The following is a 15,742-nucleotide window of genomic DNA, read 5'->3' on the forward strand; positions in this document are numbered from 1 at the left end:
TTGATCAGGGTGAGTGTAGTAGATTCGCGATAACGTCCCGTCTCATACTGCGGATTTGCACTCGCAGTGCGCGGCTTGGCAAGGAGTGGTGCTCGCGCCCCCCGCCCTGGTACTCACACCGATAAACCGTGTTAAATAAATAAAGTTAATAATGTCTCACGAAAGTTTTTATAATTTAATTGCTAACCAATACAAGATATTTATATATTCTATGAAATAAGATCAAAATAGTTTTTTTTTATAACAATTGACAAATTTTAATACCACCAACTAAAAATTCACAAACAAGCTTACATCTAAATAAACAACGCGTGCAGCGAAAATGTGACGACTCTAGGCAGACAACGCCTTTTATAGACATCTTCACCCTGTCCACCTGTCACTGTCAAAAATATTTATTTTTTTGCCCGTTTATTAGCTGATTTTTTCCACAAGAAATAGGAATGTGTATTCTATTAACAACAGGGTGTTAAATAATAACAAAAATTACGGTTTTAAAATTACAAATTAGTGTGTTTACACACTAATTTGTAAGATTATTATATTTTAAATTTTTATCATTAACAAAACAAGATTCTATTTAATAAATCTAAAACAGGCTTGTTCGAGCATTAATTTTCAGTAGTAATTCTCATTTTGATTTTATTTCTGACAGCCTTGATGTTTACACCTTTGAAGGTTTGGGTAATTGAGGGCATGCGCTCTTGCACTTTTTTTTTGCTGTGGCAACCCTAAGGCACAGTTCAAAATTCAACTTCTCCTAATTAATTTTATTAAATTTAATTGTTAAAGCAAATAATCTAGCGTAAATATTTGTTAAATTTAAGTAAAATATATTGTTAAAACTCAGTGTATGTGTAAACAACTGTTATTGTGTATTTATTTGTATAACTTAAGTTTTTGTGCGTCTCCCGTGATCGGTTAGCTGTTATAAAAATGATGACCCGAGGAAACAAAGCCCGCCAAACTGAGAAACAGCTCCAGCTCCTACATGAGTGAATGAATGAAAATACTTTATTGTACTAAAAATACATAAACTTACAATTTGTATTGCACCATTAGGCGACATTATCGTATGGCGGAATAAATAAGTCCTCGTATTAATGTGCAAAATCATTCTTAATCGGCCAATAACCGTTTTGTTAAAAGTATATATTATATTGTAATATTTTTTAAATATAAAATCTTAACAAAATAACAAATTACTTAAAAAAAAAAACTATTCTAAAACAATATAATATGCAATAAAAAGTAATAAAATAATTGCGTATTCTTCTACAACTTAATATTCAACTTGTTTTTTGAGTTCTTCTAAGCAAAATGAAATGAAAAATATTAGACTACCAACTTAAAGTCAAAAAAATTATTACGACAATATAATTTAGTAACAGTAATTGTTATCTTGACTAACATCGACTAACCCAAAATAAAATACAGTCGAATTTACAACCACCTCCATTTTTTAAGTCGTTTAAAAAATAACTGTGTCAGGCCAAGAATCAATGGACTTATGCACATGAGAAATATTTTAGTCACTGCGTGTTTAAACAATTCGATGTCGGTGTGTCATTTGTTGCAAGAGAATGTGGGCGGCGGTGATCACTTAACACCATGTGACTTGTATGCTCGTTTGTCCTTCTTTTTCCATTAAAATAATTAAGGCAGCAGAAAACCGACAATTTTTTATGTCGTAGAATAAAACGCCTTCTTCACAATAAGCACTTTATAAGAAATAACAATAACTTAATAACCGATGCAATGCACGAATATGGTATTTGACGGCAACCACACTGGTCAACTGTTGAAGATCAACTGGCTTGCTGATCGTTTGTATCACACACGTTAGTAATCGGCTGAAAACTAACTGAGTGAAGATCGATTAAGTATGATTTTGCACATTAATACGAGGACTTATTTACTGCGCCATACGATAATGTCGCCTAATTGTAAGTTTATGTATTTCTAGTACAATAAAGTATTTTCATTCATTCATTCATGTGCAAGTACTGTTGTGACATTCATAATGTTAACACGAGGAACAAACATAAACTTGTTATGCCTACTACTCGGTTGGGTCGAGTTAGTAAGTCTTTTGTTGGGCGATGTATATGCTTCTACAATATGATCCCAGAAAATGTACAAAACAAATGTGTTACGAAATTTAAAAGAATTGTTAAAAAACGTTTGTGTGGGAAAGGTTATTATAGCATAAACGATTTTCTTAATGACACCACGGACTGGGATTAAAGCGAACACCCTCAGGCTCTTTAATTATTAATGTTTATTGTACGATATTACATTGTAATTCATATTTTATATAAAAAAAAAAGCCCGCTGAGTTTCTTGCGCCAATTCTTCTCAGGTCTGAGGCAGTCTCTTTTGAACGGGTGGTAGATTTTGACGTTCAATAAGTGATTATAAATCCTATTTTGAATAAAAATATTTGAATTTGAAGAGGGGGTTAAGTTGTCATGAGGTAGATTAGAAAAAAAAACATTGTCTATGGAATAATAATTTGCTCTGCAAAAGAGAGCTGTTCGTGCTATATATATATCAGCTTGATTATAGACAGTCTCTCAAAGAAATAAATATTATGACTGTTTATTGTCAGTACATTTATGAAAATTTAATATACGTTCACAAACATTGTCACCTTTTTGCTTCTAATAGTGATTTTCATTATTATAACACTAGAAATAAGGGACTGCTTGTAACTAATTCTAGTAGGCTTCATAAGATTCATAATAGCTTTAAGCGTAAAATGTATTCACTTTTATAATAAATTCCCAGCCACTGTTCAGGCATTATCTATAAATAAATTTAAATATTAAAAAATTACACTGTCGTAAATCCTAGTACTCCAGAGCTGAATATCTAAGTGATACGACAGCCTGGGACTAGATTATGATTATTTTATAGCAATAGCAATGACAATACACTTTTGAATATTTGATTAATAAAAGCGCAAAAAAATTCTGGGAGAGTTTCTTGCGCTGCTTCTTCTCTTTCAGCGCCATTTGTTTCCGAAGCGGTAGTAGTGTCTGGTATATTAGAAATGACATCAAAAAGAATTCTAAAGGAATCAATTTTGAGAAGATTCTTTTAAATATCTTTTAATATAAAGTAGACTATGGTTTTAAAATTTATAACAGTTTGTAATCCAAGGTAAAATTTTGGGCTAGACGAGGGCCAGTCGTTAGCTATATAAAGTTCCGAAAGTTGACTTCCAGCCAAGCTTGGTACCAACCAGGTGCAGAATCTAGCTGGAAAGTTAAACAATTTTAAAAGCGTTTTACTAAAAGTTTGTGACTCTTTAATAAGGCACCATAACCAGTGGGGGGCTCCATCGCACAGAATGCCGGCTATATAGATTATGGGTACCACAACGGCGCGTATTTCTGCCGTGAAGCAGTAATGTGTAATAATTATTGTGTTTCGGTCTGAAGGGCGCCGTAGCTAGCTAAATTACTGGGCAAACGAAACTTAAAATCTTATGTCTCTAGTCGACGAGCGCAATTATCAAAGTGCCGCTCAGAGTTTTTGGGTTTTTCAAGAATCCTGTGGGGCACTGCGTTGTAATGAGTAGGGAGTATCAATTACTATCATCTAAACGTCCTGATCGCCTCGTCCCTTATTGTTATAAAAAAACCTTTAAAAATATACGAGTAGATTATGCATATTTTAGACTGCCATGACGTAATAAAAAGAATAATAAAAACATTGGCACGACCAAAACTTTTCTATAAAAAAAATTGAAAAGATCTGTTCCGATCTGAAAAATATACTTACACTTAATTTAATTTCTCATAAAGATACAAATTAAAATGCACATAGAATTATTATTTGTATGTAATACAATAGTTCTTGTAGTTTAAAAGTCCAAAGAGATTTAAAGTAGTGATAGTTTGCGAAACCGTTTAAAATTGACAATTTTACGCTTAATTTAGTCATTGTTTACAAACTGACCATGTCTTGTTGGTGTGCGTGGAAGGTTGGATAAGTATTTTTTGTTCTTGTGACTTTTCAACTATTTTCCAATAACAGCACTGAGCACATAATGCTCAACGTTGAGTGTTCCAACTACAGCAACGCACAATCGTGCACTCTCAAAAGTACTGCTTTCGCGTGATGCGTTGAATAGATACCAATTACCAACTCTGTGGCAGAAAATTAACATGACTGTGTTTTTTCTATAAGTTGGCATTGATCCAAATTTTATTTACTATCGGTAGTAATATTGTTTATTGTTGAAAAATAATTGAAAGCTTTCGTTTCGTCGTAGTATTTAAGAAATAATAAAACTTAATTCAGACTGTGCTAAAAAAATGTAAGTATGGATAAAGATACAAATTTACCGAAAAATTATTTAAATATTCTTCGTTTATTGTATTTTGGTTTGAGGTGATGGTCTTCTTACCAATGCTCTAAATAAATAAAATTAAAACTAACGAAGGTACAAACATTGACTATTTAATTTTATAGACTACCTGTATAGCCGAGTGGTTACCGATCCTACCTACTAAGCTAGAGGTCCCGGGTTCGAATCCCGGTAGGTGCAAGCATTTATATGATGAATATGGATGTTTGTTTCCGAGTCATGGATGTTTATATGTATTTATGTATGTTTAAGTAAGTATATTGTATTAAATATATCGTTGTCTTGCAACCCATAACACAGGCTATATATGCCTAATTTGGGGCAAGATAATTTGTGTAAAAATTGTGTCAATATTATTATTATTATATACCAAATTTAAAATGTGAATACAATTTCATTTTAGAATTCTAAAGTATACACAAATTTATTGAACAGAAATATACTTTTGTCAACAACGCAATGGCTCGATCGAATCATTTAATGAAGCAGACATCATAAATGTTTTCGTGGAAATGAACATATTTATCAAAATGAAGAAGACAACATCTTATTTTCTTATTAGATTGCTAACTCTATGAATATTTTTTTTCAACACTGAACTTAGTACACACGCACTCTGCTGGTGCATTTTAAAACTAATTCATGTTCTAATTAAGCATCAGCACAATTCGGCATTGTGCGGGCATTGAGTCGCATTATGCTCTGTAATGGGAAATATTTAATACTAGCTGACCCGGCAAACGTTGTTTTGCCATATAAATAATCGTAGTATTGATCTTTTGCTTGCTAGTTGATAAGAGATGGCAGTGGTATTCATTAGTTACAATCACACTTCTTTTATATTTTGCAAAATTCACACTATAGTTTTATAAATTAGAGCCTATTTGTTATTCTGGTGTGTAAGCTATATTATTGTAAAGTTGTATCAAAATCTATTCAGTAGATTTAGCGTTAAAGAAGTTCAAACATACATCCAGACATACAAACTTTCACATTTATATTAGTAGGATGTTATGTTTTTTTTTAAAGTGATAACCCTCACTTCTAGGATTAATACACAAATAAAATTTGAAAAACAAAATCCACTACCTGAGAGTTGAACAAAGCAAACAGAATTTTATAACGAGGTGGAACTTGAACGGTTAGCTCAGTTGGTTAGAGCACCGGCACGGAACGCCGGAGGTCGTGGGTTCGAATCCCGCATCGTTCATAAAATTTTGTTTTTAAAATTTTATTTGCGTGGAAATATGCATTTACGTCCATACGGTTCCCGTCTAAATATGAATGTTTCTAAATTATCCACAGAAGATATCTAACGCCATAATAATATGAAGGATGATTTTAATATTTCACAACAAACATGCAAACTGTGTTTAATATTGTATTTAAAGTAAGAATGACGAAACTTGAATATTAAAAGGTACAAAAACAATTTTACTGAGCCGAATAAATATTATATAACTTTGTTTTGGTCACTTATTTCAAAATGTAACAGTGCGTAACGTTAGCCTTTATTTTGTATATAATATGTTAATGAAGTTTATTTAGCTCGTTATGTACAAAATATTATTCCAGTAGGTATATGACTAACTGCAGCATATAACCTGAAACTGATTTTTCTTTGTTGTTTGAGCACGTTTCGTGTCCACTACAGTATTAAGGCGAAGAGTAAGCCGAAAACACGCAAACATGGTGTTTTTAGACAAGTTTTATGGTGAAAGTATAGCATTTGGAGCTATGAACACTACTTAATCCTGTTACACATATCCTTAAGTCTTATTTGTAGGTTGCTAATGCTTGCTGTTGGTTATAGTTAACACTGGCGAGCCTTTTTGAACTACCACATTTCTTTGAAGTTAAACAAGTTTTTTGGCATGGCGTGACGCATTTTTTTGGTACTTCTCTCAGAAAAGTTATTCTTATAGCTTGTACTTTTTTGTGTAGGTTAATTTATCCAGATTAGTAGTGAACAACGAGGATTGTAAACACGTAAACTGTTTTCCACGCAAGAAATTTGAAAATATTGGCTTTGTTACATAGATGACGGGCCGGCAGCCGTGAACTCATATCGCTCAAGGTCGCTGGCATTTAGTGTCGCCTTAAGGTCTATCCATACGAAGTGACGTTTTTTGAACGAGGAGACGCATTATGATTACAAACTAGTCGGCCAGAGGTGAATTTATATCTTCATGACGTTTGTATATCTCTAGACGTATGGCGGTCCGCGCTTTTGGTGCGAAAATATACTTTTTTTTGGGAACCTTAAGGCAGTGGGGGTTCCCTTGCACAGTGAAGCCGGCTAGATTATGGGTACCACAACGGCGCCTATTTCTGCCGTGAAGCCCCTAATGTGTAAACATTATTGTGTTTCGGTCAGAACGGCGCCGCAGCTAGTGAAATATCTGGGCAAATGAGATTTAACATCTTATATCTCAAGGAGACGAGCACAATAATTGTAGTGCCACTCAGAATTGTTGGATTTTTCAAAAATCCTGGGCGGCTTTGCTTTGTAATGGGCAGGGCGTATCAATTACCATCAGCTGAACGTCCTACTCGTCTTGTCCCTTATTGTCATAAAATAAAGTTTTTCAGTCGGTTTTTAATCGCTCACCACAACTTGTGTGCCTCTTTTATTCTCATCTTAGGTACATAATTTAAAAAAAAAATAATATCACTTATTGAACGTCAAAAACTACCATTACTACACATTCGAAATAGTGTTCTTCAGACCTGAGAAGAACGGGCGCAAGGAACTTAGCGAGCTTCTTTTTGGAAAAAATATATAATATCGTTAACATGCATTTATTTAGCCCTTGGACTATCAAAACTAAATTAGGCACTCTTTCCCGAGGAGGTTAAATCTTATCTTTTATAACTTATTGTAATGTTCCACGGATAATAAATATAAAATATCGGATTATGTTAATAAGTAAGTCAATCTCATTTAAAAACAAAAATTTAAATAATGCATTACTTTTGGAAACCATCAGAACACATAAAATTCTTAAAACGTATGTTTTTCAGTTTCTGTTTCTATTCTTTTAAAATAAGTGAATACAGTTTAAACAATTTGGTATATTTTTAAAGTGATAACCCTACAAGGATTAATACACAAATAAAATTTTATGAACTGGGGTTGAGTAGGTTATCAACTTTAAAGTAGATCCTGAAGATGAAACTACAACCTGAGGGTTGAACAAAGCATACAAGATTTTATGACGATACGTCACTCGAACGGTTAGTTCAGTTGGAAGAAAACTCGCACGGAACGCGAGAGGTCGTGGGTTCGAGTCCCGCATCGTTCATAAAATTTTGTTTTCAAATTTTATTTGTGTATTAATCCTAGAAGTGAGGGCTATCACTTTAAAAATATAACACATTGTTTAGATTTGCAAGAGCGACATCTCAAGTCAATTTCCTAATATGCAAATATTATGGTTAAGCAGATTATCTGTCAACTGTAAAGTAGATCCTGTAGATGAAGTCACAACCTGAGAGTTGAACAAGGCATACAAGATTTTATGACGATACGTCACTCGAACAGTTAGCTCAGTTGGGAGAGCACTCGCACGGAAGGCGAGAGGTCGTGGGTTCGAGTCCCGCATCGTTCATAAAATTTTGTTTTGAAATACAGCTTAAATAAAAACAAGCAGGTATTGTCATGGTCAGACTCGTAAGAAGTATGTATTGAACATTTTACTGTCTTAATATAGGTACTTGGTTATTGCGCTGTTAAATGAATGACCTTGAGGAGTTACGACCCTGAGTCACGCACAATCTCTTCAAAACAATGACCATTGTTTTTGCGATTGCTTTACCCAAATCGAATGCTATTTTATGAGTGGCTAAAGTTTAAATTTTGTAAGTGGGACGCTCCTTAGCATCGGATGCCGGCTCCTCAACGTTGCCTATTTTTGCCGTGAAGCAGTAATGTGTAAGCTTTACTGTGTTTCGGTCTGAAGGGCGCCGTAGCTAGTGAAATTACTGGGCAAATGTGACTTAACATCTTATGTCTCAAGGTGACGAGCGCAGTTGTAGTGTCACTCTAAATTTTTGGGTTTTTCAAGAAACCTGAGCGGCACTGCATTATAATGGGCAGGACGTATCAATTACCATCAGCTGAAATATCAATCAGTTTGTATTAAATTACACTCGCATGAAACCGCGGGTCGCAGCTACTGTAACATTAATACAATCAAATCATTTCAGGTGATCGTGAACGAACTGCACTCGCAGATAGAATCTCTGAACGACTCTCTTGTCAAGTTGCTGATGGCACGGGACGATCTGCATATGGGTCAAGACTCGATGCTCGTCGATATTGAGGATCTCACAAGATACTTGTAAGTACCACCAATTGCTTTATAAAGTATTTTTATGAGAAAATGTTACGAGACTAAAGGAGATTGAAACGCTTCCATACATTCCTGTGCCCAGGTGATAATAAGATGAGAGGTACCATTTAAAAGCATAAACTTAAATAATCTATAATTCAAAATTTTTCAAGATTTGTCAATCGAGGAGCTGAGTAATCGAAGATATAAAAATGAGGATATATCTTAAACTATAATGTGTTGACATCTGCTCTATAGTAGGTTTATTAAATGCCTAGCTGCTAACCCCCTTATTCATAATGGTCCGCTAACTTAAACAGCCGCTTAGGAGTGTTTTTTCTCATTCTGACTTAGGTCATTAGAAGAAGACAGAGTGAGAATTAGCAATGCTTTAAGTTAGCAGACTGTTATGAATAAGGGGGTATAAATTTATCAAATTCAAATAGTTTATTTCTCAAAATAGGATAACCGCATCACTTTTTGAAGTCAAGAAAATATACAAATAATAGAATAATACAGTCCTACTGCTAAATTATTTACATTGCTTTAATCCCATGCACTTTTATCTGTTATATAATCTTTAATTGTATAATAAGCTTTTTTTAAAAGTTTCTGTTTAACAAATATTTTAAAGTTTTTTAATTGTATTTTGCAAATTTCTTCAGGGATTTTATTATAAAAACGGACACACTGTCTCTGAATGATTTGTCTATTTTCGTTAGCCTTGTGTGAATCAGAGCAAGATTATGTTTATTTCTAGTGGTGCAGTTATGAATGTCACTGTTTTTTTAAAACGATCTATATTTTTATGCACAAATATTAGGTTTTCAAATATGTATTGACATGGTACTGTTAATATGTTGATCTCCTTAAATTTATCTCTCAACGAATGCCTACTGGACAGATTGTAGATTGCTCGAACAGCTCTTTTCTGCAGCACAAAAATCGTTTGAATATCACTAACGTGTCCCCACAGTAATATACCGTAAGACATAAAAGTATGGAAATAACTAAAATATACGACACGTGCCGTGTCTTCGTTTGTGAGCTGGCGAATTTTCCTTACAGCAAATGCTGCAGAACTAAGTCTATTCGCCAAACCAGCTATATGTGGACGCCATTGGAGTTTTGCGTCTAAAGTAATACCCAAAAAAACTGTGGTGTCTACAATTTCCAAGAACTCCCCGTTCACAAGTACATTTGAATTCACCTGACTGACATTTGGGGTTATGAATTTAATACATTTAGTTTTCTTACTATTCAAAAGCAAATTATTAGCATTGAACCAATGAACAATTTTGGACAAAGCATTGTTTACATCATCCAAGACTGATTCACGTCTTTTAATCTTAAATAAAAGGGATGTGTCATCAGCGAATAGAAAAATTTCATGATTATCCTTAACAACATAATATGGCAAATCATTTATATAGATCAAGAATAGAAATGGACCAAGAATTGAACCCTGTGGGACACCCATTTTTATGGTTGATCCAGGGGCGCGCTTTCCATTTATATCAACAGTCTGAATTCTATTTTCTAAATAAAAACTAATAAGTGCCAGCGCATTGTTCCTGATGCCATAGTGTTGTAATTTCCTGATAAGAGTCTCGTGTTCGACGCAATCGAATGCCTTAGATAGATCACAAAAAACACCGAGCGCATCCATTGAATCCTCCCAGGCATCATAGATATGATGAATAAGCACATATCACATATTTATATTAGCTTTTTGCATTATTATATTAGACAATTAGCAGGGTAAGTCCGGGGGTAGTTGGCCATAGTTTTTATTAAATGCTGTTAAAAAAACCTTACATATTTTTATAGAAAATTTTATTTGTAATAAAACTTTAAACAATCAACGTTGGAATTATAGACACAAAATTAAGAATTTCTAATGAGAACAATTTAAATATAAAAAATTCTTTTAAATCACGTTTGGCCATCTCACCCGTGGTATCCGGGTATGATGACCATGGCATAAGAGGTAAGATGGCCATATGCTCAATTCTATTCGTAGCATAATTTTTGGTCTTATTTCTTATTTTGTATTGTACTAAATAAAATACTTGCTCACTTCTGTTTTCTCATAAGAAAATAATATATTTTATTCATAACTAGCTGACCCAGCAAACGTTGTATTGCCGATATTAAAATCGCGATACAAAAGTAACTGTTGATCATCGATGGGTGAAAATTTGAATTTGTATGTATTCTTTAATGCTGACTCATAATCAAACAAAATTAAAAAAATAAAATTGCCGTGGACCACCTAGGGTTAACATTTAGGGGGATGAAAAATAGATGTTGTCCGATTCTCAGACCTACCCAATATGCACTCAAAATTTCATGAGAATTGGTCAAGCCGTTTCGAAGGAGTTAAACTAGAAACACACATAGAATTTTATATATTAGATAATATGGTCATTCGAACATAAACTATGCACCCCGGGACTCGAGAATTTTATATGTTACATTTAGTCTTTTATTAAAATTAGCTTTGAGGAAACCAACTAATAGAATTACCTACGAATTCTGCCAATTGAAAATTTCAATCTTCACAAATTATATATATATTTTGTATATTAATAAATGATTAATAATTACAGAGGTGTTAAGGAACAGACAAAGAAAACCAAAGGCAACGCAGCAAAGTCTGGCATGAAGAGGCTCACGTCGTTAGTGCACAAGTAACTATGAATAATTGTCCTTAGATGTATGTTAGTTAACATAATATTGTTCAATGTTCAATATAAACAAGCCTGATATTAATTACCTTGTTAAAATCAAATATTATATTAAATCTCCGTATATTTGTAGTTACGCGGAGTACATTCGAGATTTTTTTTCGAAGTTATACTTCTTTGGGCGCGTTATGAAAAAATTATGAGAGTGAAATTTTAAGATGCGCGCGCATCACTGTAACACAACACAGTAGCAGGTGGAAGTTGGTTATTTAAATATGTCTCTTAAACATTGACAATTAACAATAATTATTGACATTTGACACATTTCTGACAAGTGACATTGATTGTTTGTTTTTTTTTTATTTAGGGCATTGGTAACCAAACAAAATACATTAAAATCATATTTAAATAGGTTTATAACTGCAAAATTACATTGATATAAAAGCAAAACATAATGACGTTTGTACCTTTTTGATGTTATTGGAGATAAACTTCTTTGACTGTTACGCGCGCACATCTAAAAAATAAAAGTTTTCAGAAATTTTCTGACATTTGCGACATTAATTATTTTTTTTGGTTTCTTCGTCCATTATTAGGACAGGCAAAGGCCAAAAAGCCAATACAGCCGTATTCGTTAATATTCAATAATTTATTTCACGACGAATAATTAATTTTAAAGAAATGGTTATGTTACGCCAAAGAAGTATAACTTCTTGTGTGCATACATAAGTATACACGCACTTTTTTTTATAAATAATTGTATGGCAAGACCGTACCTTTCAGAGCCGATAACGTTAACATTCCAAATAGTCGTAAGGTATTTAAAAAGTGAATTGTATATTATTAATAGCTGTTATTTCCATTTTAAATGTTATTAGTCCTGTTTACCATATAAATGCATATATTTGATGTTCATGTCTTCGACGTAGATAGTTACAGATTTATAAAATGTATTCAGCAATAGACATTTTTCATATAGTTAGGTCCTATTAGGTTTTTTTTTGCATAGCTAGTTAGTTGGGTGCGAAGTTTTTTTATTCACCCTAATATGGCTGCCGTCATGATTATAAAATTAGCTTTGAGGCTGAGATCTACAGACCGTACTTAGATTTAGCTGTCTTTACTAACGTAAAACTTAGGTGAGTGTGATAAAACACGCACTTGAATTTTACATAGGACTGTCTTAGCCTTCGCCACTGACCTCTACTATATACCGCTGGACTGGCGGCTGTCAAAGTGCTTTTGTGCCTGTGTGGTGTTCGCCATTTTGGCGCTGTTGGCCATGTAGCGAGAGTCTGCGGTACTAAAATATGACAACCTCAGTAAACATCGATAGATGGTGGGAAACTATTTACAAAAATAATTGTGTTCTTTATAACGTTGATACTTGAAGTATAAAAATAACACGGAAAACGAACGAATTTAATTCAAATTACAAAAATACTTCAAGTATTGTACGTTCCTTCGCAGCCATTTGTGTTATACGTCAAAATTAGTTCTCTGGACGATCGCGAGTGACGTTTCAAATAGGCACAAAAAAATAGCTGTCAAACATATGGAACAACCTCTCCAGTGGTATTTATAATACAGGTCAGTGGCCTTACCTCAGTGTAATTTCAACTGTCAAATGACTATATATAAAAACGAAATGAAAGATTATGCTGCGCTTACACTCAGCTTACGTAAGCATAGACCAAGTACTAGACATTAGTTTGGCGTGGCCAACATGAGACAGATAATATCCTATATATATAGGTACATAATATGAGACAAGTGATCTTTCACTATCACTTTTACATCGTAACACACATCATCACTCCATTTTTCCTTCGATTCTACTTAAAATTGTCACTGATGTTGAATAAATAGTGGATATTTCACAAGTATCCCAACATTAATAGCTATTTTTATAGACGCAAATAAAAGTAAACAAAATATCTGTCAAGTTTGTTTAGCACACCGGTGTGCTGACCTTGAAAAAACTGGCACGCATAGCGAAACAAAAAATCTAATCACTATCTCATTTCTTTACATAAGACTCGCATAAGTTTTTCTTTGTCTCGTGTGAGTGAGACGGAAGCTATCAATTAGTATAGTTACTATACTTGGTCTATGTGCGTAAGTAAAGTCTGAGCAAAGTATGAGTACGCTCTATAGACCTCAGTCTAAATGGTATTTTATTTTTTCTTGCTATTAATAAAAATAGTTGACTTAAACTTCTCATTACTATCATTAACTTCTCATTATATACATTACTACTTTTAATATATATTCAGGTGTCTTTAATTAATCATTGTATCAATTTAAAAAAATTACCATTAAAACTGTGAGATATTAATAAGAGTAGGAAATGTTTTGTTATAGCACATATTCAAACGTAAAATAATTGGCTAACAAACTTATGTTGAATTAAAAAAAAAACTTTGAAAATTATTTTTTCAAAGATGCCGTAACAGTTAATTCTGCTGAGTTTTCAAGTGTTTCCCAAAATATCTTGCAAAAATATATGATATTATGATATTCACTTAGCTGTAGTAAAAAAATGTGATTTGCAAATTAGTATAAATATTTTTTCATCCTAATTATAGAGCAGTAGTTGCACTATTTGGGCAAACTAACAGGGTTCGAATGCTTAAATAATTCACATGCCTTGGTATCGATGCCTTCATCATACATATCTTCATCAGTAGTCGGACATAGTGGAGTGCTAAGCGCTTCAGTCTTTGCAGTTCTTCAGTACCCACAAATAAGCAAGGCCGCATACCAGAGCCACAAGCTACATCCAAAAAACATGAATTCGCTAAAATGTTATTGAAATATTTAAAAGGAGATTGAAATCTGTTGGCCAAAATGTAATAAGTTGAGATTTGATGTAAAAAATTGTCTTTATTTTTTTTTTATGGAAAAAGGAGGACAAACGAGCGTACGGGTCACCTGGTGTTAAGTGATCTCCGCCGCCCACATTCTCTTGCAACACCAGAGGAATCACACGAACGTTGCCGGCCTATAAGGAAGGTGTACGCGCCTTTTTTTGAAGGTACCCATGACGTATCGTCCCGGAAACACCGCACTAGGAAGCTTATTCCACAGCTTTGTAGTACGTGGAAGAACACATCCAGATGGTGGGGATAATATCCTAATTTTTATCCTATAATATCAAAAATCAGCTCAATTCTCAATCTGGTTCAACTTTTCAAGTAATCATAAACCATATTCACACTGGCGAAGATCTGTCATTTTCAAGGACAACCAAACGTCATGATTTGACAATTCTATACCTACAAAGATAATTGAACACAGATTTATGGTAACGCGAATGTGATTTAATGACTTACACGTGGCAAACCTATCATATGATTTCAAGTCATTCCTATATAAATATAATTAACATTAGTGTTTAAAGAGCATCTTCAGAATTATCGTAGTATTGACAGTGTTGTCAGCGATATAGTCAACATTTTGCATATTCTTGGTTTATTCTCAGGAATAACTTTATACCAAGGTTATTATTAACTGTAATTGCGCTTTCGCACTACGTCCGATCAGTACCCGTGAAAATACGGTCCGGAATAGTCGTAGAACTAGATCCGGCTTCCGTCATCCGATTTCTTTCCGTCAACCTTTAATCTCCGTTGATCTCTCGTTCCGGAGAAGATTATTGACGGAACGAAGAAGCCATAGTATTATTTGTATGAAAGCTCGCGCACTGCGTCCGAACCGAATCCGAGATTCCGAGTGCGTTCGAGCACAGAGGCAGCGGGGCTATAGGATAAGTAGCCAGTATCCAGTATAGTTCCTAGGCTTGTTCAGCAATCAGTTTTTCTGCTAACTTAACCAGCTAGCTAAACTTTTAAAATTAGCCAGCTAAATAACGGCTAATTGGTTAAATCTCTTAAATAATATACTTATTAACACTACGAAACTTAAGGATATGATACAAGCGTATAAGTTTCTTAAATAAAATCATATAATTATATTATATTGTCCCAATTAAGCGTCAAGAAATTGACGCCGATACCAAGGACTCATGATCTTGAATGCTCTGCTGTAAAATGCCGTTTGCCAAAAAATGGCCCGTGAATTGCTTGGAATTGGATCAGAGATCGGACTAGTGGCTAAGCAATATCCGAAACGGTCCGAGATTCTAGATCTGTATTTTCACGGGTACGGGGCTCGGACTCTGATCGGACGTAGTACGAAAGCGCTCTGAGGCTGAAAGCGTATATCTGGTACTCGGCCTGACTAAGGATTACCGAAAACTTCATATATTTATATAAAATAGTAGCTCTATTTACTTAATTCTTACTGCTAGAGGGTAAATATTACTGCAGGTATTGGTA

The 15,742-nt window shown here is 33.8% G+C and overlaps 1 protein-coding gene across 4 annotated transcripts in view; it reads left to right on the forward strand.

The window, feature by feature from the left end:
• LOC126968905 (schwannomin-interacting protein 1) overlaps window positions 1-15,496 on the forward strand; it is a 50,907-nt gene extending 35,411 nt beyond the window's left edge. For all 4 annotated transcript variants that reach the window (XM_050814063.1, XM_050814065.1, XM_050814066.1 and 1 more), the window contains 2 exons: window positions 8,588-8,721; window positions 11,325-15,496. In XM_050814063.1, the coding sequence (XP_050670020.1) occupies window positions 8,588-8,721; window positions 11,325-11,409 (219 nt within the window). In that variant the 3' untranslated portion in view covers window positions 11,410-15,496. The remainder of the gene's footprint in view (window positions 1-8,587; window positions 8,722-11,324) is intronic.
• The last annotated feature ends 246 nt before the right edge of the window (window positions 15,497-15,742 follow it).

The sequence above is a fragment of the Leptidea sinapis genome, chromosome 17 (genome assembly GCF_905404315.1).
Source record: "Leptidea sinapis chromosome 17, ilLepSina1.1, whole genome shotgun sequence".
NCBI lineage: Eukaryota > Metazoa > Arthropoda > Insecta > Lepidoptera > Pieridae > Leptidea > Leptidea sinapis.